The 26,791-nt window shown below is 45.4% G+C and overlaps 1 protein-coding gene across 3 annotated transcripts in view; it reads right to left on the bottom strand.

Moving 5' to 3' along the window:
- Nucleotides 1–14,670: 14,670 nt before the first annotated feature.
- The window catches only part of LOC135378933 (caspase-7-like), a 201,420-nt gene continuing 189,299 nt past the window's right edge, over nucleotides 14,671–26,791 (bottom strand). For 2 of the 3 annotated variants that reach the window (XM_064612116.1, XM_064612117.1), the window contains one exon: nucleotides 14,671–15,352. In XM_064612116.1, the coding sequence (XP_064468186.1) occupies nucleotides 14,834–15,352 (519 nt within the window). In that variant the 3' untranslated portion in view covers nucleotides 14,671–14,833. The remainder of the gene's footprint in view (nucleotides 15,353–26,791) is intronic. The other variant, XM_064612118.1, reaches the window with a different exon arrangement.

Raw genomic sequence — 26,791 nt, 5'->3', positions numbered from 1 at the left:
GGCGCACTGTGAATTTTTTGCCACCCCTATACGCGGAGCGCATTCAAGCAGTGGCACAGTGTCCCGCGTGTTCCAAAATCGAATTTTCCAAAGGGGCTTTCAACTTCTGTCTTCACATGAAAGTAATTGCTACAGTTTGAAGCCGCTCTGAGCGTTTATGTTCATAACAGTTTATAACAGTAATCGCTGAATGTAGATTGTAGAGCAATCATATGTGCTAGCACTTTTTTGCGGGATGTCACACATGCATTGCAAGTGCTGGGAGCCCGTGAAGAACAGAATGCATTTACATCTTTGTAAGAGCTTTATCTGTTCAGGATAATTATAAACAAGCATATTTACTATGCACATTATGGCAGGAGAGCCGCAGTGACTTCCAGCATTCTTTAAAACATTTCCTTTTCTGCGGCTCTATTACCCTGGACGGCGGAAATCGCTGAGAGGAAAGTGTCGTTGTGTAGTGTCTTGCGCACAAACACATTCAAGGCTAATTCATGGTGCCTTTTCTGAACCTTGTCGAAACAGCGCGACTGGCGCCGCTGTCCAATATGCTCTTCGGTTCGACATGCTGCGACCATGGGAAGGTCCTATAGTCCGATTAACTCTCGGAAGAGACCTTGCGCGAAGTTTCATCATTCTCGACTATAGAAGTGCCCGGAGTGCCCTTATACAGAGTATGTGAATACATCTGCATTACCGTACTGTGTCATCCTGGCATCACACCTACCGCAATGGCCTCTTCATTGTACAGCGATGACCGTGTGTATTGTGCTGACCACCGCCTCATACACAGGAAAAGGTGTTTCGGATAAAGGACTTTCGCTTTGCATTGGAGATCGGCGTAGATGCCGTAAACAATGTGGTTCCAGCGTATCACACCGAAGGCGTAACAGAAATTGACTAGTTGTGCAGAGGCTGCTTCAAGTACTTCACAGCAAAAGTGGCTGAATCACAGCAAGCAGTTAACAATGTCGCCCACAGTTGAAGGAAGCTCACGGGATGAGCCGTTTGTGCATCTGCCTGCCGTGGTCGAAGAAATCATTGAGTATATATCATCTTAAGCCATTAACGTCACATCGCTGAAGTAAAGAGGGAAGTCGGTGGAGGAATATGCACAGCGCAATCACTCCCAAATATGTGAAGAAATGGGCAGAAAGACAGGCCGTAAACTGCATGGGGAACGCTTACGGTGTTTCCTTGCCAGGTAGATCCAGGAGTAACTGCCAGGTTTGCAGCGAGTTAGCATGGAACGTGAGAAGAGCCTATCAAGAAAATCTGACAAGAACCTGCCATCGAAAGTAACATTAAGAAAAGTGGCTCCTACAACAACCTAAAGCTGTTCATGACACGAGCACTCTCATCCACCCAGAATGCTCTGCATAACTTACGTTACCTTCTTACCTTGTCTTCTTCGCTGTCAGGTTGTTTTTATTTTGTGTACTGTAAATATGCTTAAATATGATCACCGTGAACAAATATACCTCTTATAAAGACGCAAAAGTATTCTAGAGTATTCTATTCTTCACGAGCTCCCAGCAGTTGCAATGCATGTGTGACTCCCCGCAAAAAATGCGAGCACATCTGGTTGCTCCACAATCTATATTCAGCGATTACTGTTATAAACTGTTATGAACATAAACGCTCAGAACGGCTTCAAACTGTAGCAATTACTTTTATGTGAAGACAGAAGTTGAAAGCCCCTTTGAAAAATTCGATTTTGGAACACGCGGGACACAGTGCCACTGCTTGAATGCGCTCCGCGAATGAGTTTCCGGTTCCCGGTAACGTCAAAGCCTTGCAGCGCTTCCTAGGTATGGTTGGTTTTTACAGACAATTCATTCCTAATTGTGCCGAGATAGCGCAGCCGCTTAACTAGTTGTTGTGCAAGGGCACACACTGGAATTGGAGAGAAGAGCAGGAACGATCATTTCGAGCTCTATCACTAGAAATCGCTGATACGGCTAGGCTTTATCTGCCAGACCTTAACAAACCATTTGTTGTGCGAACAAATGCAAGCGATTATGGTGTTGGCGCAGTTCTCTTGCAGGAGCATGACGCTACTCTTTGTCCAGTGGCTTTTGCAAGTCGCACGCTAAATCCGGCAGAACGGAACTACTCCGTCACGGAAAAGGAGTGCTTGGCGATCATCTTCGCTTTCAGGAAGTTCGACTTCTACCTGCGCGGCAGTACCTTCACTGTCCAGACTGGCCACCAGGCACTTTATTGACTTCAGCCGCTCTATTACCCGTCTGGACGACTTGCCAGGTGGGCCCTGACGCTACAAGGCTACTCCTTCAACGTGGCGGGGCTCGACGAACGTGGTAGCAGACGCGCTGTCCCGCGCGCCTCTACCGGAGGGGGGAGAGGAAGGCACCGAGGCGCCTTCTCAACTTCTGGCAGCAGCACAAGTGGCACGAGATGTATCTTCGTTTTGGGGCACGGTCGTGAGCAGAGAACAGCTCCTAGACGCTCAGAGAGCGGACGGCCTTTGTCAGCGGGTGTAGCAGTGCATAGCTGCGGGCACCGGAACGACTGACGAACGGCACGACTCCTATCTGCTGGGCGAGAATGGCATCCTGTTCAGATACATACCCCAGGCGCATGAAGACGACGGCTCATCCCCGTTCAGAGTCGTGGTGCCACGGAAGTTGCGTAAGTTCTTCAACATTACTTTCATGACTCGGCCTGGCAGGTCACAATAGCGGCAAGAAAACTTATGAAAAGTTGTGTCGTGTTGCAACGTGGCCAGAAATGAGGCAGGATGTAACAAAGTATATTCGTACTTGTCCCGTATGCCAGAGAGCAATACCTCGTGGTGGCTTACCCCCTGTGCGCGTACAGCCTGTTCAGAGAAATAGACCCTGGCAGATAGTTGCTCGTGAAGTGATGGGACCATTTCCCCGTAGTCCTAGAGGCAACCAGCATTTGTTCGTGGTTACTGATCATTTCACGAAATGTGTTGAGCTGTTTCCTATCAGGACACTGAGTTCCCAGGGAGCGTGGGAAAGACTACTCGACACCTTTTGCCGGTTCAGGTTTCCCGCACAGCGGATCACCGACAACGCAACCTACTTTACAAGTAAGGTGTTCTCAGATTCTTGCGCTGTCTTAGGCACAAGAAGACGTCCCCGTATCATTACCTCAGGCTAACATTACCGAACGTGTTAAACGGAACCTGAAAATGGTGTTGGTTGCTTTTACTAGTCAGCACCACCGTGACTGGGATCTTCGCCTGGCTTGCTGGCGTTCGCTACACGGACGACGATCAACAGGTCTACAGGCTTCACCCCGACGTTCCTGAAGTTGGGACGAGAGGCCCCTTTTGCAGTGGAGAATGCTCTGGGCCTCCAGGATGGTGCTACCCGGCCTCCTTACTCAAGGTTCGCTGAGGACCACCGGAGTCGACTGGACGTTGCAGCTCGGACGGCTCGGGAGAATCTGGACGTCGCAAAGTTGGACCAGGCTCGCCGGTACAACCGTGGACGTCGAAATCTAACCTACAGCGTCGGTTACCTCGTCCTTCGACGAACTCACCCGCTAAGTGATGTTCACGAGGCTTTGCAGCTTCACTCGCAGATAGGTGGGATGAGCCCTTCGAGGTAAGTGCGTGCTCCTCCGGTCTCACTTACAGGCTTCGTCGCTGCGACACCTCCGAAGAGACTGGGCCAGTTCACATCTCGGACCTGAAGTCTTACCACCTCCGAGACCCGGATGGAGAGGAGCACGATTTGCAACCTGCCTCCCTCCAAGACCCGGGTCCCGTTCCTGGACCTGTGTCAAGCCGCTACGATTTGCGTCCCCGCAGGCGGCGCACGTAGCTGCCAGTAGCTCCATCGCTAAGCACAGTGCTTGTGATTTAGTGCTTTATTAGTGTGATTTCTGTTCCGCAGTTTTCCGCTATGTCTGTTTTAGGGCGGCGCCTTCTCAAGCACCCAGGGTTTGAGGCCGCCTTCTTACCGTTTCCCTTTTCTTCTCTTCGCAGATGCATGGGCACCAGGCGTGCTCTCCTTCCCGTCAAACTTGGGAGGCATCTGGACCCCACAGTCGCTCGGGCCGCCCGTTCTCCCGATCCCGCTCACGCGGAGGTCTACCTCGGGTCTCTGGACGTAGGGACCAGGCTGGTCGCTCTCCCCGTCCCAATCTCATTCGGTGGCCACCTGGACAGTGGTGGCCAACGGCTTGCCTGTATCGTGGACCTCACGCTCACGTTGGAGCCGTCAGCCACTGCCTCTTCGTGGAGAAGACCCGTCCTAGGTCCCCGCCCCGTTAAGGGGTCTCGCACTACATTACGCCGCTCTCCACATTACTCTCCACATTACGCCGGCTTCGCCCTGAACTTTTGGCAGGGTCACTACCCCCTAGGCCACCGCCCATTCCTCGACCAGTTCCCTCAAACGCGGATGAAGCCATCCTCGACCTCAGCGACGACCTAATGACTCTGTAGGAGGGGAGGGGGGAATGTGGCACCACTGCGACTTCCCTACGGCAGAGGGAGCATCAGAGCGACATACCGTATGTCAGAGGGGGGCGTAACCGGGACGGTGGTTTAGAAAGGAGCGCAACGCTCCTGAAGGTTTGTTTTGTTGTTGGGTTCCGCTGCGCGGGCTCGATACCATATCTTGAAAGGTGAATAAACATTGTATGTTCGTTTGAATTTCTGGTCGTGCTCCTTGTTCCTTCGCGGACGGAACGGACGGCCTGACGCCCCGAGGTTGTGGGAACGTAGGTTTCCACACACCTTAGGTGAAACACCCTGTGTTTTGCCACAGCAGTGCCCTTTATCAGGAAATCTCAACTGGAGAGTTAAGACCCCCATACATCGACAATATTATCTTATGCAAGGAGTTTGTAAGCTACACCTCCCTGATCGTACAGTACTGTACGATCAGGGAGGTGTAGAATGAGAGTGTCGCTCTTACGTAAGAGCGACACTCTCATTCTCGCAACTACGCTATCAATTTCATCTTATCGCTCACGGATGGCTACCGAAGAAAGTTTCATGTACGATAATTCATTGAAACTCGGAACAGATATCAATTGCGGCTTCACGGGCTTCATTTTATTATCCAGCTTTTGCCGTACAAAATACATAATGAAAATGAACAACTTAGTAACAGACTGAAAAAGTTTGTGATATTATACAGGACCACAAACATCTCCAGCGGTGATCAATGCAATCTTTAAGCGACATATCAGAAATTTCAACATACAAATGCAGGAAGAACGGATAGAGAAATATATTATTAATAATTATAATTGGGGGAGTGCGTCGCGAGACAACCGAGATAAAATATATTAATAAATGAACGTATGGGGCAATAACGTGCTTTCCGCTATATCATCGAGTTAGAATGTCGTAAGCATGATACAGACAGATTGGGAACACGTTTTATTAAGCAGCAGCGACAGGTACCGACAATTAGCTGCTCGATGCAAAATAAATGAAAATATCACACTTCTACGCTGAGCTTTTTTCATAAAACTTGAACAGTGATTTGCCTTGGGCTACACTCCAGGAAAAAAGGGTGTGAAAATAGTTACCACCTAGGTCAACATAGTGTCTCATAAGGGTCTAAAACGGTGATAAAAGCAATTATCATACATCCAAATTGCAACAAAAAGGCATACTCCCCCTCGCCCGCCGATTCAAAAGCGGTAGCCCTATCATTCGTAAGTAGCAGGGAGAACTGTGCAACCTTTGAGGCACAACATATGCTATAACCATTATCTCCTAAAATGTGTAACTGTTCACCTTTTCCAGTGTAGTTGGAGAGGTGGTGTAGTCGGTTCAGACTGCAGTGCAAGATGATCAATATATCTGGACATTTTCACAGCTCTGAAACTCCTGTTACCTACACGGGACAAGTTAGAGGGGCAATACCATGTACATTGAACATGTGTACTTCTAAATTTTTATCTTATTTTTTCAGTTACTCATTATATACACACAACGAGCATTAACCATCACGTGTTTGCTTCGACTTGCCAGAAACGGAATGTGTAAAAAAAAAAATGGGGTGGGTACAGTCTGGTCGGAGCCGTAGTGTTTTACGTGAAAACTTCACAATCTGCGATTCCTTTACTACTTTGCGGGATCTGAGTGAAAGAAATGCAAGCGTTTATTTATTTATTCATTCCATTAGTTTTGTGATATATTATTTGAGAGTACGGACTCGCTATGAGCTCCGGCTGCCGAATTTGCCTCTACCGCTAATCTCCGTCTCTCTCTCAGCTCTCTCGATGGCTCGGTGCTGGACTCTGGGAAATTTGGGCTTTTTTGTTTGGTCCTCTCGAACCGCACTTTCTTCAGATTGCCGTTTCTCCCGGCTCTGATCATATTTTAGTTTTCTATACGCCGTCACTCTGGCGAAAATTTGATTTTCAAATTTGCAAATTTACTAAATTTTTGTCGTTGAATCGGACATCGCTTAAGGTCCGTGTAGAACTTCTCAAGCGCTTTCAAAAGATACCTCGATCGGCATACTAGTTTTACGCGTTCGCGAGATAGACTGCCGGCAAGGTGCACGTACCCCTATATTTCCGTATCTCTCGCACGCACCCGCCAGAGTGCGTCAGCCGCTGCAGTGACCTGTTAGCTAGAGCCTTACACGTGTAAGCTATCTGGATTTAGCCAGTTGATTGCTAATGGTTTCTTAATCACAGATTTATCGCGTCAGGAATCGTCATGAAATACTGCATAATTTCGTTTCACCGTAAATTGTTGACCTGGCGACCAAACCGAAATTAGAAAAAAATTCACGTCATAAAAGAAATGAGAAAAGGTGGATGAGCTGATGAAGATAATTCTCGAACTTTCTCTTGTGTCGCCATGACCTTCGCATGGATCGAACAGTTGGCATGATAGACACCTTTATCATCCTTATTTCCTAGCTCTTAGCAAAAGGCGTCAAGTCTTTCGTGGTATGTGGGAGATTGTTCTGGCGCGGAAGACCCTTAAGGGCGTGTTAGGGCTGTGGAGGTAATAAAGCCCCGGACCACTTTGGTATTTGAGGAGCCTACAGCATAGCATGGTTGATGGAGCCGCATTTTCCCCAGAAAATTATTTTTTAACAGCCGCAATGGGAGCTACCTCTAACTACTAGGATGCGTCCCTAATCGTTGGCACATTTGGCTTCTTTTCGAGTTTAGCATGTCTGCTAGCGCGGTGTCCCACGGCAATTCCTCGCCAAGAGCCCGAAACCATGGCCCCTGAAGTACTGCGCGCACGGGGTACTTAATGAAGCATAGCGTCTCCTTTTCAGGCAGTCAGACATCAAAATTATGATAACACTGTGAGGTGTCTCCATTAAGAACATGATCACATGTTATTCCTTGCTGAACGCGCTGCATCGAAAAAAGAAATTGGGGTCACCTCAGTGCTCCTTTAAAGGGATACCCTCCCCTTCATAACCTATAACCGGTGACAACTCCGTAGTAAAAAATGAAGTGTCCAATACATTGCAATATCTAATTACGTAGTGCCCTTCTACCTGTATTGCACGATATTGGCTAGAAATGCCTGGCCAGGCGTTCGAGTTACCGCATGTATACCTCTTGACATTTTGTAGGGACATTAGCCTCTAATGTTCCAAGTGCTGTGTAGCAGCTCATTTGTTCCGGTTTAGCAACGGTGATTGATATTCGCTGTGGGACTCTAAGCGTGTCTCTTTCCATCTCTACTGCTCTGCGTCAACTACATAAGCGACTTCTGTGCAGTCTATGCACCATAACTGGGCGTCCTCACTCATGAGGACCCTCATGAAGACGCCTCACCCTCACCTCACGACGATGAGGTGAGGGTGAGTGAGGCCAGACCACGCTGAATGTTCCTCACGAGGACAGTCGTGAGGCATTGTTCCTCATGAGGCCCACCGTGAAGGCCCTCATGAGGCCAGTCGTCGTGAGGCCATCAATACGTGAGGGTGCAACGTATTCCGTGAGGAACCTCAGGGATGAGGCCGTGAGGCCCTTTGTGAGGAACCTCACGGATGTGGCTTTGAGGCCTCTCGTGAGGAACCTCACGGACGAGGCCGTGAGGCCTTTCATCAGGGACCTCACGGATGAGGCCATGAAGCCTTTCGTGAGGGACCTCACGAATGAGGCCATGAGACCTTTCGTGAGGGGCCTCACGGATGAGGTGATGGGTTCGGTCTCCTCTTTGCTGATGCCAAACACTAACCTTAAACCTCACTGTGACAGTAACAACTGTTACCAAATTTATCCAAGCACAACACGAAACCCTATAAACAGTTTAATGCCGCGCAGTATCATTAGTACCAACTACCAACACAGTAGTTCAACGCCGACGTGTCATGTGAACATGACGTACAGTTCTTTTGAGGCTCATGTGCCTCCTAGTGACTTGAAGACACGTCAGGCCATGAGGGTATTCACGAGGCGAGGGCTCGTGAGGATGAGGGGTCGTGAGGCCATGAGGGTCCTCATGAGAAGAAGGTACGTGAGGCCATGAGGGCCCTCATGAGATGAGGGCACGTGAGGATGAGGACTCGTGAGGCCATGTTGGTCCTCATTAGGCGAAAGTACGTGAAACGCCGTGAGGACACGAGGGCCCTCATGAGGTGAGGACACGTGAGGATGAGGACCCTCATGAGGTGAAGGCATGCGAGGATGAGGATGGTGAGGCCTCTCGGGATCCCGATGCCCCGAGGTGCGGTTTGTGAGGGCAAAATTTAAAATGGAATGTGAGGGTGAGGGCGACTGAGGTTTAGTTACTGGTGAGGAAACTTTGGTGAGGGCGAGTGAGGCCAATAAAGTCTGTGCTTCGTGAGGTGAGGATGAGTGAGGCCGCAGGAAAATGCCCACCTATGCTATGCACTCTAAAAACAGAACTTCACCGTATAGCACGCTGTGTCCCAACCATCGCCACGAATGATTGGGTTATCGCTTGCGATCCGAAGAGAGATTGATGCGTATGCCTCTTTGTGGCAATCATATATCCAAATTGCCACGCCCTGGTCTACTTTCGAATCAAAAGCGATCACGCTATCATTCGTGGAAATGGTCGGCATACGGCGTGCTATGCGGTGAAGTACTGTTTTTAGAGTGTGTCATCAGGGTTTACTCCCCAGATTTTCACAGGAGTGGTGTTCGTAGTCCAAACGAAATGCCTGCTCAAAAGTTGATTTAGATCATATAAATCAAAGTCAATCAAGTGAATAAAACTTTCTCGATACTGTCATAAAAATCGTGATCATTTTACAAGGCTGGTTGTAAACAATTACCTACTAGGGTTTTGAGGCTAGTCCAAATAGGAGGCTAGGCTCAAATCCCTCCCGGGACTTGAGCAGAATTTGAGCATTTGGCAAGTCCAAATCCCGGGATTTCGAGATGATAAATTTCGACCATTTTGACAACAAATATTCCGTGGTACGAGTGAAAGGGAAATAATGGTTCCAATCGACGTTTTGTTTCAAGCGTCGCTTCCTCAAAAAAAATATCGTTTACGATCCGAAACGGACCAACATAGTCGCCCACGACACTTTACAACGACATTAGCTGCTGACACATGTAAACTACGCAATTTGTAGAGGAAAACAGCCCTCAAGTAGCATAAAACCCCCATGAAATCAGAAGGAGTTTTCCAATCCTACAACAAGAAATATTGCAGGATATCTCTTTTGTTCTCTTAGTCCTCACGAATAAGTATATTTGAAACAGTAAATACAACAAGAACAATAAATACTCTCTAAAGTAAAACAGAAAATGGAGACAGCCTTTTCAGAGAATTATAGACTCTGCTGCTTCAGACCAGAACACAACAGTCACTGTGGATGAACAAAAGGCAATACGAGCAAACCGCATTATTCCATGTATTCACACAAGTGGCATTCCCCAGAATCCCTATTGGAAATTCCTACTTGACTCCATATGGTATTATGACACCAGGTCCTACATGATGAAGGAACCTACATACAAATAGGATCCTGTTTAATTGTGGGTCCTACATGCAAATGCGATCCTACATATAAACAGGATCCTATTTGGTTGTGGGACCTACATGCAAATGCGATCCTACATATAAACACGATCCTATTTGATTGTGGGACCTACATTGGGTCCTACATGCAAATAGGTCCAAGTCTCTCGTGGTGATCCTGTATAATATGTGTGTAGCGGACGACGACAACGACGACAACGATGGCCACGCGCGTGGAGCACCGGCTTCAGTTCCACCGGCGCGGCCATGGAGACAGGCCACCATCATCGCCGGTCGGGGCTCATGTAGAGGAAGACCACCGTCCTCTACATTTGGTGACCCGGACAAAGAACATCACGTCCGGAGCAATTCGGCCCTTCACCATCCCAAATTTCTGACCACGCCATCGAGCAGCACTACCTCCGGCACACACGGCCCACCTTCACTCCTACCGCACTCTTCGCTCTCTCTCACCTATGCTTCTCTCTTCGCTCAAGTCTTCTCACGCTTCTCACTGCCGGCCGCGACACTCGAGCCTTGCGCTCACCTGCCGGTTGCGACAGTCGCGGCAGCCGACGCCTCGGCACACTGAAGCCCGTCTCGGCACCTCACTCACTCCACCTGGGACTATCGAGCTCCGGCTCCCGTGCCGGTCGCGGCACCCCAGGACCACGACACCGAGCGCCTCACCCTCTCTGCGACGGATCGCTGTTCCCGTCCACACCTACCACAGGGATGACTACCTACACACGGATGCTGTTCCCGTCTTCATCCCCTCTGAAACGCCGCCAACGTGTGCCGTGCCCCTGTTCCCGCTGTTCCCTGTTCTTGCGATGCGTTCGCAACGCATCTGACGGCCGGGGGACCCCTGTAGCGGACGACGACAACGACGACAACGATGGCCACGCGCGTGGAGCACCGGCTTCAGTTCCACCGGCGCGGCCATGGAGACAGGCCACCGTTATCGCCTCTCCGTGGCATACCATCATCGCCGGTCGGGGCTCATGTAGAGGAAGACCACCGTCCTCTACAATGTGCACCCTATTGTGCTGTGTATATTAGGAAATAACAAATCATGCAGCTTCTATTTTTTATTTTTTTATTGATATCGCTCATCATCCCTCTGACATGTCTGTTGAACAATCACACTCTTGCCTGATGTACAGCGTCTTCGACACCTTTACAGATCATGCTAGATGATAGCTCTAAGATATATTTCTTGTAGGCATCTGAAACAATAAAGTGAGTTAGGAAGCTAGATTTAACAAGGGATAATACATTATGTGTCACATAAAATATGCCGAACTTGTGCACAGGTTAACCAGACTTCCCACATATGCTGTTACTTGAGGTCCAAAGAAAATGGTTTTGTTTGTTAGCAGTAAGATCAATTAACTATGACAACTGGGGCTACAGCAATGGTGTCAGTAAGGCATTACCTGAACAGGGTGAAAACAATGCACGTTGAGTTATAATATCCGCAATTACTTACATTCTGTACATATTTCTTCCACACTCGGGGAAAATATGCATGACCCAAGCTGAGTTATTATGAATTAATAACCAAAAAAGGAAGATCTGTATCTTTAGAGCACCGGTACCCTGTAGCAGGGCCGTTGAAGCATCACACATGATATCAACCTGATGTTAAGTGATCATAGAGGTTAACCAACAGGGTAAGAGCACAAGATTACAGATGGAGGATAAGGAAATAGGTAACAATAGGGTAATAATCGCACTGAGCGGATAAAGTTATAGGAACCCGCACGCTAGGAAGAATACAAAGCAAAAGGTGCACGAAACATGGCATTACATGCACACAACTAACCTTCAATTCACGAAATCCAACAGCTTTCGGTCTTCCAAGGTACACACACAGAAACAGGTCCAGATACCACTAGTAAGGCATGAAATACAGTCACAGCACTGTGGGGCACCAAAACCACCAAAACTACGACGAAAGACGCTTCCCGAACGAGAGCTCTCTGGACATGCGTCCGAACGCTTCTAAGATTTCCCTTCCAAATGAGCTGGAGGAATTCCAAGCTCCAATGGCGCCACCTGGCTGTAACGGCTCTCCACCATGCTCTCCTCGCGCTACATCCAGAAAGCAGAAAGTCGCGCGTACGGGTGACCAGTGCCATTGGAAAGAGGACGTTTTTCCCGTCAAAATAAGTCTTCAATCACATTTCTACGCCAACAAACAACTGACATCGAAAAAAATGCCCCCAGCCCCATGTATAATGAGAGGCTTTTGCCATGTTGTCCTCACTCGAGAATGGAGAGAGATAAAAAGATCCTGCAAGTTTCTACCCGTTCGTTGTTCGGAGTGCACGAATCCGTTAATAGGTGATTCAGATCTCCCACAGGGTTCAAACCTAAAAACAGGGCCGATGGTTGCCGAGGAGAGTCAGCCTAGGGAATTTCGGGAATAACGCCATAACCTGTAGTAAATAGACGGAAGGTGCGAATTGAAAAGTTGTAGAGCAAAGAACGAAGAACACGCATCCAAAATTTCCAGTAAATTGGACGTTATGTAAGCGAGATTACGGCACTAAAGGAACTGCACCCACGGAAGCGTCTCCGAGCGGCGTCAGCCAGACTTGCTGGCGCCAGTGCCATGACCCTCCAACTCCAAAGCCCATATCTGGGGAACGGAGAGTCGCGCGCTTACGGGATTAAAGCCGTTGGAAAGAGCACGTCAAGAGCTTCAAAAGTATGTCAAACACGACTCTGTAGGTGCGATGGAAACGGTTTTAGGGAAAAAAAAACAGCCGGCATTCCCATGTATTGGGAGGAGTGTAAACACGGAAACCGGTAGCTGGAGAACCAGAAGACTTTGACAGCTGTAGTAAATTTTGCCACGTTCACCGAGGTCAGGCGAGTACACTCCAGAAAGATGAAAACTGTCCATCGCGGGCTTCCGTCCGGAAAAGGGCATCAAAGCTTAGAAAAACAGAGTTACGAACGCGTCTGTGCCCACAACCCCCGAACCGTTAAAGACCGACACATGGTTCCATTTGACCGATCGTAGAGCGACTCAAGTCCTACTAGGACGGAAATTCTGGCGTCGACATGACCAGCGGGGCGGATGTGACGGAGCTCCGAATGTATCGGAAGTGCAGACGGAGGCCTGTAATTTTCAACTATCTCGACTACTCTTAGGATTCCTGCGAGCCGTGAGCGTGCACGTGAAGGCGAAGGATTCGGGAATCCCTCACAACAAACCGCGTCCTGATAGAACCGGTTTAGTCCTAGAAATTAGACCGAGAACCCCATCGACACCGCAATGTCGCTCGATGGGGTTCAACCGCCGCCTCGACCTGTTACGCACTGCTGTCGAAGTTTGTGCTTAAATAGCACTCAAAGGAATGCACGCATCACTGTATGCTTGATGGTTCGTTGACTAGTAATGGACATACTCTATGCATGTTCCGTAAATGAATGCAACCAGTACATTCAGTTGTTTTCAACCTAAAAAATATATTCATTTGCAGTGGTTCTAATAGAATTCGCACTTGACAACCTGCCGTATGTGTGCGCGTTGGCAAACATAATTGAATATGACTAGTTCGTTCTGGGCCCCAGTTTTGAAGGATATATATGGAATCAAATAATGTTTGTTGCTCTGTTCACTTCCATATCTCAAAATAATTCCCCACGTCCTCCCCACATGAAACCAAACAGGTCACGTAAGATCTCCCATAGCTCCTTTTTGATGCCTTGTAGGATCCTACAAGTCTGCTACGTAGCCGGATATAGGCAATGTAGTGTCCTACAACCCTCCTATATTGCCGAATATGGGACAAGTAGGACACCACAACTCTCCTACATAGCCTAATATGAGACATCTAGGATCCTATGACTCACCTATATGTGAATGAATATAGGACATGTAGGATCCCACAACTTTCCCACATGATACAAAATAGGACATAAAGGATCCTACATCAATTTGTATAGGATAAATAGGATCGCATACAACCTATTTGGCTTTTTTTCAACAGGGATACTCCAGCGAATGATGCGAAATACGTCATTCATTTTTGCGTAACTAGAATTGCTGTACATCATAAGTATGGATCTTCTCGTGCACTACTAACTGCGGGAAATATCCTGAACGCAGCGGTATCGCGTAGCAGACGACAAGAAGAGACGGATTTCATTGCGGCATTTCACTTGACATGCAGGCACGGTGCGAGAGAGAGAGAGGGAGATACATGATGACGATGATATGAGGATGACTTCCGCTCATTGAGCAGAATGCTACCCCATTGCTATTGGGGGAAACGAGAGGGTGGTGATGAGGATGATGCTGACGGCGCTGACGGGGTCTTAGAGGGAGTCCATCAGGCCGGTACTTTCAAGAAAATTGATAAAGGGAAGGAAGACAGACATATGCTTTCGTTTGTCGCGGCACGGTGCGAATACTCAATGTAATACGCAGGGTTGCCCCATTGAGCAGTTTTTTTTTTTTTTGCGCTTTTTTCCTTTCGAATGTTCCGTGGGGATGATAGAAGACGCGAACTCTATCAAAATTTGTGATAGCATGGTTGTGCAAGTGGATACGGTCATATACGGCATCCTGGGTATAGTTTCGAAAAAAAAAATCCCGATCCCGTCCCGGAATTCCGGGATCCACATTTCGAAATTCCGAAATCACGGGAATGTAAAACGACTCGGGATTCCGAACCCTACTGCCTGCCTTTACATCGGTTGTCCATGTACCGTCATTGTGGATTACCCAAATGTGTTCTGTTTATTTGTTTCTATATGTCTACAACACTGGTGTAGCGCAGACCACACGTGCGTTCTGCAACACTGCAAGAGGTTACAATAAAAGTGTCGTACTCAGCATATCATATTTCACTTTTTCATGCATCGTCTTATAGTGTATTATTGAACTGAAGCGTGCAACTTCAATGACAAGCAAATGGCATCGTCGATTATATAGTGGTGCCCTTGAAATCCTTCAAGCGGTATGAGGAAGAACGCAACACCAGGATTACTGCCACCCCGTGGTCTCACATAGGAAGCGCGGATATGGGTGCCGAATATAGCAGTTACCGGGATGCTATAGTCTTCGTCATGAGGGTGGCAGAGGGTTATCGTGTACGGCGTACTGAATGGCCATTCCAGGTTATCGTCATTGCGACCGGGGCACAGGCGTAGCGCACACTCCAGATGCGGCTTTCCAGCCTGGTCCCCGGCAGTAACCTCTAGCTCGAAGGTGTAATCTTTCAACATGAACATTCTACTGACTATTCTGTAATTTCCTCCGACTTCACCAAGTTTCACCAATTTGCTTATTCCTTTCGGCCTCCATTTTATCTCTGTATCTGCCACACACTCCAGGTTCCCATCCGCAATAGGGTTGTTTCGGTTATCTTCAATACACGGACTTGGTGGCCGCACCTGACAAAGATAGAAAAAAACGACGTTATATGTGAAATGCAAATGCAAAAATGCAATATTCAAACGGATGAAGGTGGGAAAGAATGAGCATGCATACAAAGGATGTACATATGAGGAACATAATAGAGGGAAACGGCAATTGGGGAAGAGGCGCAATATTTGAAACAAAACATGAGACAGTGGAATGGTGAGAAGCAAAGGTTACTAAATAGTAATAGTGAAGGCAGCTAGAGCAAAGAAGCAGATGAAGGCACCAAAAGTTAAGGTAAATAATATGCATATCACTTTTAAATTCGGCGTATGAGGAAAAAATAGGATATAAGGACGAACATGTATTTTCCGAAATTTGGCAGCGTGTGAGTGGATCATATGGTATAGTTTTCTGTACATAAAATGACGGGGTATTGCGAGGGGACCACAAGACTAGCGGAAATTTATGCGGCCTAGCAAGAATGGGGAGCTGACAATGCACACATGTAAATGAACGTGGAATCAGCAATTTGACACCGCGATGTTAGGGGGAGGAGTCGAAAGTGGTTTCAGAGAGTCGGGTAGTCGAACGAATCAAAGACAGGGATACCCCGGAGTTAAAGTTGGGAACAAAGTGAAGCGCACGTTTCTGAACAGCTTCGAGGCGATTTTTCACACTAAGGCATAAAGCGTTCCATGCAACAGATGCATATTCTAGTTGTGGTAAAACGAGCGTCTTCTAGAGTTTAACAAAAACCGAGGGAGTTCCAAAAACTTGACACGTGTCAGTTAAGTAGCCCAGTGTCCGAAGAGCAGAACGACATACTGCGGCGACATGATCATGGGACGTCAGTATGGCTTCGGAGCAGCCTCCAAGATCACGGACACAACTAACCCGAGGTATTTCAGCACTTCAAATGTAGCGGAAGAGTGTAAAGTTTGTTTTACAGGTAAACCAAGCATTGTTAGTTTTTGCAACGTTGACCTCGATGTGGTTGTTAGTGCCTGGTGTTCAAACAACAGTTATCCAATGAAGATGGGTAGAAATCCAGCGAACCGGTAGAGATGTAGGAAGGGAGTTGCCTCAGGACAGAAGCCGCCGATATTTCGAACAGAGACTGTTCTTCTTCTGGGCACCGTCCTCATCATTGGCATGGTATTTAAAGGGTTAGGTGTGACGTGTTTAAAGGTTCATGCGAATTGTGGGTCAACAGCCCCTAGAGAAGAAAGGGTCCGTACGGGCTTCTACGGCCGGAGTGAATGGCCGCTTTGTTAGAGTGTGGAGGGGATTATGTGGACGTAGTGATTTAGGCTCCCTCCTCGCAGCGACCGATCCTCGTAGTGACCCAGGATCTAGGCTCCAGACGGGGTACAGAAAAATGGGAGGTTCACGGACACGTGGACGAAACGGGACAACAGGCAAGAATTTGCAAGCATAGCGAAAGATAAGGAGGTCATTGGTTACGTGGGGAAAATTCCAGAACCCACGCATACACACGCGGCAAACGACAACACTCCAAACACAACCCGCACACACACAAAGTTCACGCAAACTGTGACACGGAAGACCACAAGCACGCAAACACAGACAGATGACATCGAGGAACACAGCGAGTCTCCACAGCCACCGACCCCACAGACACGACGCACGCGCACATCACGCGGAAAACACCGTTGACTATCTAATCACCAGCCTACCATGCAGTCAACGCACTTTCTATGAACGCGAAAACTCATAGAGAAACATAGCCGATACCTACATCATCTACGGATCTACACCCACCACCTGGCTCACAACACAGTACCTAAAGGCCTCACCCCTAAAACAGTTCCTGCATTAGGAAACTGACACCTGAACTAGAGCTAGAGTGGGCATCAGCCCTTAGCAACACAGCCCGTACGCTTCTAGAAATATTAAAGAAACAGCGCCACGCGCAACTCGCTACGATCCAGGCTCATATAAACAATATCAGTCTCACCGACGCGGAGGCAAACACTCTCGAACTACACATTCAACAACTCAACCGCGAGCTAGCTAACAAGGAACACCCAAAACTCGGAAAACCTAATTCCAACAACGACACGGATACCGGACCCACTAACACAACACACGCAGCAGCCGAACAAATCATTTCCAGCACCACAACCACAACTCTCCGCAATATCGCTGAGCCACCCCGAGAAAACGCTGACGCCAGCACCGTAATAGATATATCACGCTCTCTAACCAGCGACGAACTACAAGTCCTCTGTAGGGGGTTAACATTCTGCCCTACATCGAATACGAAATTCACAAAGACATATCAGACTTCGCGAGATGGCTACGCCTTAAAGGATTATTCGCTGATACAACACAAGAAAACAACAACGACCTCCGGCTACCATCAACCTGGACACCAAATCACGGCCGAGAACCCGCATTAGACCTGTACATTAAACAAGTAAGCAACGACATCCTTCGCGGTATTTACCAAAGCTTGCGTGGTCACAACCTCACTAAAACACAGCGTAACATCATCAAAGCGCTAGCTAACAGAGATGATATCATTATCAAGGCCGCAGATAAGGGTGGGAGTATCATCATCTGGCCCACAGATAAATATATTTGTGAAGCTCATAGGCAACTCAACAATACGCAACACTACCTCAAACTGGACCATGACCCAACAAAGGAGTACACGGCGCTAATAACCCATACCATACAGGACCTCCACGAACGAAAGCTTATCACATTAGAAGACCTCAGATATCTCACCCGATCAAACACCGGTGCAGGTCGTTTCTATTTACTGCCCAAAATCCACAAGGTACACGCCAACGAGCTATATACGGCTGACATCCCCGGCAGGCCAATTGTACCTAATAACAACACACCAACAGAAAGACTCTCGAAATTCCTGGACCACTATTTAAACCATATTCCGACAACACTGCCATCGTATGTACAAGACACACCCCACCTCGTCAGAATAATCAGAGATATAAACAACAGTCGTACATTTGGTAGGGACACAATACTAGCCACGCTGGATGTGACATCACTGTATACTAACATCCCACACAACGACGAAATCACAGCCCCCTGCAATACTCTTTCTACAACAAACATCAGAAAAGACACGGAAACCATACTCGCTCTAATGGACTTGCTCCTTAAACTGAACTACTTCGGGTTCAATGGCGAATACTACCTACAAGTACACGGTACAAGTATGGGCACACCTGTTGCACCCACATACGCAAATATTTTCATGGGGTTCTTAGAAAACAAAGTTCTCAGCGCCGTCTCATTAAAACCCACTGTGTACCTTTGATACATCGATGATATACTGATAAGATGGGAACACGAGGAATATGAATTTCAAAAGTTCGTAGATCTAGTGAACACCGCGCATAGCAACATAAAGTTCACATCACAACAGTCAACTCACTTAATTAACTTCCTCGACACCACAATATCACTAGACAATGGCAACCTCACCACAACCCTGTACAAAAAGCCAAATGACAAACAACAATACCTTGACTTCAAGCGTGACCACCAGCGTCACTGTAACGTTGGAATTCCTAATGGGCAGAGTGTAAGACTACGCAGAATTTGTTCAAACGACACAGATTACGCTGAGAAGCTTGACGAACTCTGCTGTACACTTGCCCAAAGGGACTATCCAGACTCTCTCCTAACCGAATTCCGTCGCAAGGCACTCACACTCGATCGAAACGAGGTTCTGGAAAACCGAAAAAATCCTGACGCGTGCCAAATATTCAAATCACAAGATATTCCAACGCACTTCCAAACATCAAAGCCATTCTACAGAAGCACGAGCCCCTCCTCCAAAGCAGTGACCGACTTAGCAATATATTCACCCATCCCATACAGGTGACATACCGACGCGCAAAAAAAACCTAGCAGACTCCTTGGTCAATGCCAAAATCAGCAAAACGAGCACCCTGTACACGGGAACACGACCCTGCAACCTCCCGCGCTGCAAAACATGCAAGCACGTTCAACACGCTAACTCCATAAAAAGCACTGCGAGCAATTACACCCACCCCGTTAACCACGCATTCACATACACAAGCTCCAATGTCATATACTGCATTGAATGCGGTGACTGCTCTATGCAATACATCGGTGGAACCGGCCAACAGATGAACAACCGCCTTACCGGACACAGAACCGACACGTCCAACAAACTCCCCAAAGCAGTCGCCGAACACTTTAACGTTCCTGGTCACAATTTTGACAACATTAAACTATATATTCTAGAAACCGGATTTAGGTCCACCATTGACAGACGTGATAGTGAGTCTTATCTCATATACAAGTTCAACGCTCTTCACCCGTCCGGTATCAACAAATCACAAGGCACCCTAGAAACACTTCACAAATAAAATATGCTTTTCCCTTCTATCTCCATTATCATCTGTTATGTTCTGCATGGCCACTGCTTTCTGCTTTCTTTATTGCATGCCACAACTTTGTATTACTAATATTTAAAAAAAAGAAAAAAAACCTTTGCTCGTTCTGTAATTTTCCCCACGTAACCACTGACCTCCTTATCTTTCGCTATGCTTGCAAATTCTTGCCTGTTGTCCCGTTTCGTCCACGTGTCCGTGAACCTCCCATTTTTCTGTAACCGGTCTGGAGCCTAGATCACTACGTCCACATAATCCCCTCCACACTCTAGCAAAGCGGCCATTCACTCCGGTCGTAGAAGCCCGTAGGGACCCTTTCTTCCCTCCGGGCTGTTGACCCACAATTCGCATGAACCTTTAAACACGTCACACCTAACCCCTTAAATACCATGCTAATGATGAGGACGGTGCCCAGAAGAAGAACAGTCTCTGTTCGAAATATCGGCGGCTTCTGCCCTGAGGCAACTCCCTTCCAGTTATCCAATGAAGGTGTACTCAATTTTTTATATCTAAAACCATTGAGATGCAAACTGTTCATATCTAAAAAACTAAAAATGTGCGACAGGATGACATATGTTAAGGTTTTGCCGTGTTCTGCTTAAAACCTGCAAAATATGGACATAATTGCGCAATGCAAAATATGTACAACATGCACAATGTGCAAATAGTCTACACACTTTTATTTAAAATATCTTGCTATCATCAGATGCAGTTGTCTTTCAGTTCTCATAGTGACCGGTCCAGGTCTGCCGTGTGCCCGACCATCTCGTCTTGACATTTCCCATTTGTCTTTCTTTTTTCTGCCAATAAATCCCCCCTCCCGCTCATGTCGTCTTGCGAGTCTGCTTGGCTCTCATTGCGTGTGTTAAAGGGTGTCTTCTTGGTCTACCTGAGAAGTGAAACTCAAATTACAGTTCACCCTTCTAAGTAGAATGTGGTTTACTGTATCCCTCTGTCCTGCCGAAGGAAATATATCGGGCACACTGGCAGGTGTCTCACTACAAGACTCAGAGAACATGAGCATCAGAGCAAAATGCTGTCAGTGTTCACCTGGCTATCCACTGCAACGTGTGCTGGTGTGCATTATCGTTTTCGGCAGACTTCTCATCTGGGTTCTTCCGCGAGTGCATTAACACGTGTCAATGTTAATGGCATGTGTGGGATAGCCAGGACGGGGGAGGAAGTGTGTATAAGCCAACGTTCTATTGCTCACCGGGGAAAAGAGATTGAGTTCTTGAGAAGAGCTCTGATCTGCTGATGCGACCCGGTAAGAGATATGTAGGATTATAAAAACGTTGATAACAAAACCAATAGACATGTAACTGATAGTGGTTCAGTAGTACTTAGTCTGGTCCTATAAGCGGGGGGGGGCGAAACTACGGCACCCGTGCCCTGAGCCCTGCGCGTATTTTTCCCCGCGCGGCGCGTGTGTGGAGGGTTGTCCGCGCGCTTATCGGCGGGGGGAGGGCTGCGTGCGCGTTTACCCACTCACATTTTTCAGCCTGGGCCAACTTCTTTCGACATTTTTACGCCTTGACCGACTTGGTTCGCGTATTTTTTCCCACGACCGGCGGGCGGTGCTCGGATGGAGGCTCTTACCGGCGGGCGGCGCGTGGCCGGAGGGCTGCGTGCGCGTTTACCCTGTCACATTTTTCAACCTGGGCCGACTTCTTTCGTCATTTTTCAGCCTGAGCCGACTTGAATCTCTAATTTTTCCAGCTACAGCAGGTGTGCAGTAGGCTGTTTACATGCAAAGGATAGCCATACACAAAAGTAGAAATGTACAAAAGCACGCATTATTTTTAGTCCGTCCAACTCCAACAAGTGAAAACATATTTATTAAAGTCATTAGTGTCAGAAATTATGTTATGGCTCTGCGTGAATGGGAAAAACTTAGCCACAAATCTGAAGCAGAAGAAACACAATACACGTAACAAAGAATATACTTATTACAGGTATGATGCAATAGCATTGAATAGGTATCACAGATCAAACACAATATTTTTTTATTAACTGTAATCATACACACAAGTTTTCAATGAATCAGAAGTGATAACACATTTAATCAAAGAAGATATTCTTAATCAATACGATTACAATCAAAATTACAAGTTTTATTATAAAAAGTCTGAGATGTGAGAACCTGATAGATGTAAGTAATTTCGAGCACAATATGGAAGCTAAGGATAATATTCCATTATGACACAGATTTAATTAATCAATTTCTATTGAAGTGAATAGCGCAGACATAAGGCAATAATTCGAATAAACACGATCAACACATAACATTAATATAAAACCAATCATCCAACATGTAGGCAAAGAATAGCTACACCATATCAAAAACGAGAAACGATCACCACATTTAATCAAAGAAGATATTCTTAATCAATATGATTCTAAACAAAATTATAAGCTCTGTTATAAAAAGTCTAACATCCCTATACGTGAGAACCATCAGTGCAATAGCGGGACGTTCTGATAGTTGTATGTAATTAACTGTGAACAGCAGAGACCCTGGAAGACTATGGGACACGAACACAAGAGGAAATAAAATCTATACCACTACAAAGAAGATATTCCTAATCAAAACAACATAGTAATCTACCATTCTGAAAATCAGAAGAAAAATCAAACTCATCAGAAAATACACATGTTAAAAATGAACTTCACCACATAGCACGCTCCTAGCCAACAACCAGATCTGATGATATCTGCCCTGATTTGTTCAAGACGGGTGCCAATAGATGTATGGAAGACCACGGAGCACGAACGACAAGAAGGACACGAACACAAGAGGAAATAAAATATATACCACTACACAGAAGATATTCCTAATCAAAACAACATAGTAATTATCATTCAGAAAATCAGAAGAAAAAATCAAACACATCAGAAAATAGTCATCTTAAAAATGAACTTCACCACATAGCACGCTCCTAGCCAACAACCAGATCTGATGATATCCGCGCTGATTTGTTGAAGACGGGTGCCAATAGATGTATGAAAGACCAAAGAACACGAACGACAAGAACGACACGAACACAAGAGGAAATAAAATCTATACCACTACACAGAAGATATTCCTAATCAAAACAACATAGTAATTATCATTCAGAAATTCAGAAGAAAAAATCAAACACATCAGAAAATAGACATGTTAAAAATGAACTTCACCACATAGCACGCTCCTAGCCAACAACCAGATCTAATGATATCTGCCCTGATTTGTTCAAGAAGGGTGCGGATAAATGTATGGAAGACCGCGGAACACGAACGACAACAACACAAGAGGAAATAAAATATATACCACTACAAAGAAGATATTCTTAATCAATATGATGACAATCAAATTACAAGTTGTATTATCAAACATCTAATATTCCTATACGTGACAACCATCATTGCAATAGCGTGAATATCTGTCATAGGTTATCTCAATTTCATATTCCAACATTACTCAACTTTTAATTTCTTATTAAGTGAACAGCATAGACATAAGGAAATAACGAGAAGTAACACAATCAACAGCTACAATTAATAGAGAGCCAAACCTGCGCACCATCCAAATAATAGCTAATCAATCTATCAAAAGGCGAAATATTACAATATAGCACAGACATAACGCAGAAGAACAGAGGAACACGCGGCGACACGTAAACAACAACAGAGGAAAATAATATATCATTGAACCATCATAAAATCGACCAATATACAATTTTCATTCTAACAAACACTACGAACCTTGATGGAGGTATCCAAGACGTAGAAAATATGCATTGTTTTCACTCTTTTCCTCAAAGCCGGGAGACTTTATGTCTCTATCTATGCTTGACCGCGCATGCTTTATCACTCAAAGGGTTAGGGGCTATATTACTTCGTCCAGCAAACGGGGCGCTCTAGAGGTCAGATAAGAGAGTTCAAAGGCGATATATTTTATTGTGCAGCGCAAATAGATGTCGATATCACTCGCGGGGATCACTATCTTTTCGCATCCTTTCCTTGAGACGGAAATCTTTCGTCAAAGTGGTTGTCAAGTCCACTAAGTTTGTAGAGATGCGATATTGTTATTGAAAAAGTCCAAATTATTAATTGGTAGCAACGATACTCAATCAAAAAACGAGAAACAAATTTAATTACATCAATTTTTGTAATATCTTGCAACAGAAATTTCTAATGAACCACATAGAAATATCAAATGTGAAATGCAAATCAGAGTTATGAGGCATTCCCAACTCAGAGATTATTTTTACTTATGTCAATCGAGTGAACAATTGAAACAAATACAAGACATTAATTATTTCAGGCAGTAAGTTCACAACTCATAGAATATCAGTCGAGTCCATACTTGAAACAAAATCTAAACAATAATTCTCACGACAGGTGGATATTATAGCATTCTAAACCAGATAATAAAATTTTAATCAATAAAATAAACATAGATATGCTTTTAATTAAGTGTAGGCGTGCACTTGAAAACAGAAGTGACAATTGCTCTACAGTGAAAAGTTGGACAGATTTTGTACTCGATATCATAAGTCATGGGAAGATGTGATAAAACACTGCATCGAAAAGGAGGAGCCGCGAAACGATTTCATTATCGCTGCATTTCAATACGTCCTAGACATGGTCGTATTCGGAGATATGGTACAAATTACAGAACTGAAGGTGCAATAATTTATATGCCGAATCTACAATACTTATAAAAATGTCTGCACATCAACGTCGGAAGGGCCACTGGGATTGATGGCGGAGTTTTTGAGGTTTGCCAACGAAGAATTGAAATACACTAACCCAGATGTAATTGTAATCATTGCAATGGGCATTGCATTCATCAAGAAATCAGTCGGATCAAATTATCATATACAAGCGGTCTATATCGCACGATTCATTACAGATTTGTTGAAATTACACATATCTGAGATAGGAAGTACATAAAATCTTATCACATGATATGTTCCACTACCACGGCAACGCAATTGTTTTATTCTACCAGTCAGTGATGTCGAATGAGCAGAAGTTCAATATTGTCGTGCAAGGTCTGATGTATTATCATCTGTTGAAACTCAATAAGCATATCAATTGTGGTGAACCACCGGACGATTTTCATCTAATACTCTCTTGTACGCCATTCAAGTGTCTTCATACAAAGAAAGGAAACATCAATAAGAGACTGTGCAAGTTCATCGCGACAAAGTGCAAGTTGTTGAAGTAATACGAACACGGCGACAACATAGCGCCTGCTTTAATCAACGCTGGATTGAAGCGCCCAATAATCAGAATAAACTATTTAATGTCTTCGGAATTCATCAATGAAGACAACAAACGAAAACTTCAGAGTTTGAAATAGAACTGTAATTTATCGAAATAAACAAGTGTATAACTGAAACAATAAATGTAATCTTTGTCATCATTATAATGAATTCTACGCATCACAATGAAAAACACCTTGCATTTAGCATGGCTAGACTGAGAACAGTGATCGCTAAGGAAACGAATATTCCACAATTTGTGTAAGAATTCTCATATGGAATGAGACCTGACCACCAAATAGGTTTTACTCGACTACACTCTGTACAAGTTCAACACACGAAGGATAGAATTGCCACAGAAGGATCGGTCATTGAAATTTAGAGACATGATACATCAGTCTATGATTACAAAAAAGGATCACTAATCTAATGTGAAAACTTACCATATTTCATGAATTAAATTCCACTGTGCATGTATATTTCTCAATCAGTTGCACTAGCCCAGACGTAGTAAAAGAAGAAAAGGGGTCTTTGACAAGCAACCCTATTGGAGTGCGGAACAAAAATAAATATTTTTGTCAACAAAATTGTCCGTTTGTATGACTGGATAGGAAAAATGAGCCGTCCAAGACAGGGCAAAACGGGAAATAAGGCAAGATAACTGATTGCGGCGGGATAATCAAAAAGCGTTCGCGACACAGTGTCATCGACTTTTACAATCGCATTCGGGTTAAGTGCCTGGGAGATAATACGAAGCCTTCGCGAAAAGCGAATCTATTATCAGATGCCACAATGCAAACGAAAGATTTTACGAGCATGCCGTGCAGGCCAAGTCAACATTTCTAATCACGTAGTCTTCGTAACACACGGCACACAAACGTATATGAAATAATTTCCAAGTGGCAATCAGATTTTGGGAGAAGCGGATCACACAACCACCATCAAAAGTGCTTAACCAATATACAATGAAGATGAGCGTTATGCATAAACACAATGGAAGATATGTTATATTAATTATAATAACCAGATCAGCGCAGGTCACACATAAACGTAGATCCAATTCACAAAATATACTCGAGATTTCCCGTAGCCATACAGAAAAAATATCACATTATTTTAGTCTCATAGCATCTGGGCACTACAAATGGAAAGGTCATACTTTAATTTTATAAGTCTTTAGCTCATAACGTTGTAAAATGCAAATTCCACACAAAAGATCATCTTCTTCTTTAAATTTTCAAAGTTAAAACTACACGCTATTTCTTGCATTTTTTCTACAGATATATGTAGATTAAAAAGTTGTGCAACTACTCACACATACTATACAAGATATTTGATTGTGGATTAAATGCTAAAATTTATCGATTCACATTGAGGAGAAGTGGTGACTACCACACATCAGTAAGAGTTTAATTAAAATTTGAACACGTGTTGCGATTTATGAACAGTGTTGTAGAATGTGTAATTTCACAATACGCAAGCTTTAGCTCGCTCACTTTGACGAGCACTCTTTCACGATGTCAAAGAAGTTAATCGAATGGATTGATATTTTCTGTATACACTATAACATAATGCGAATTCTTTACGTCGTGGATATTAAAAGTTACGAATATTTTCCGAACGAAATCTACTTAAAACTCGATGAAAGGGTCACCCGCGTCCTCGAAGACGTTTCGGCAACACGCCGGGCCGCGTCTCCCCAATGCCGTACCCGAAACCGAACGCGATTCTGCGCCCGACGCGTTAACGCGGTAACGCACGCGAGCGTGTTGCTTTTTCCGGAAACGGCTTCGTCTCG

The sequence above is a fragment of the Ornithodoros turicata genome, chromosome 1 (assembly GCF_037126465.1).
Source record: "Ornithodoros turicata isolate Travis chromosome 1, ASM3712646v1, whole genome shotgun sequence".
NCBI lineage: Eukaryota > Metazoa > Arthropoda > Arachnida > Ixodida > Argasidae > Ornithodoros > Ornithodoros turicata.
The sequence above is the reverse complement of the archived record's forward strand: the minus strand, read 5'-3'. Positions and strand labels throughout refer to the sequence as shown.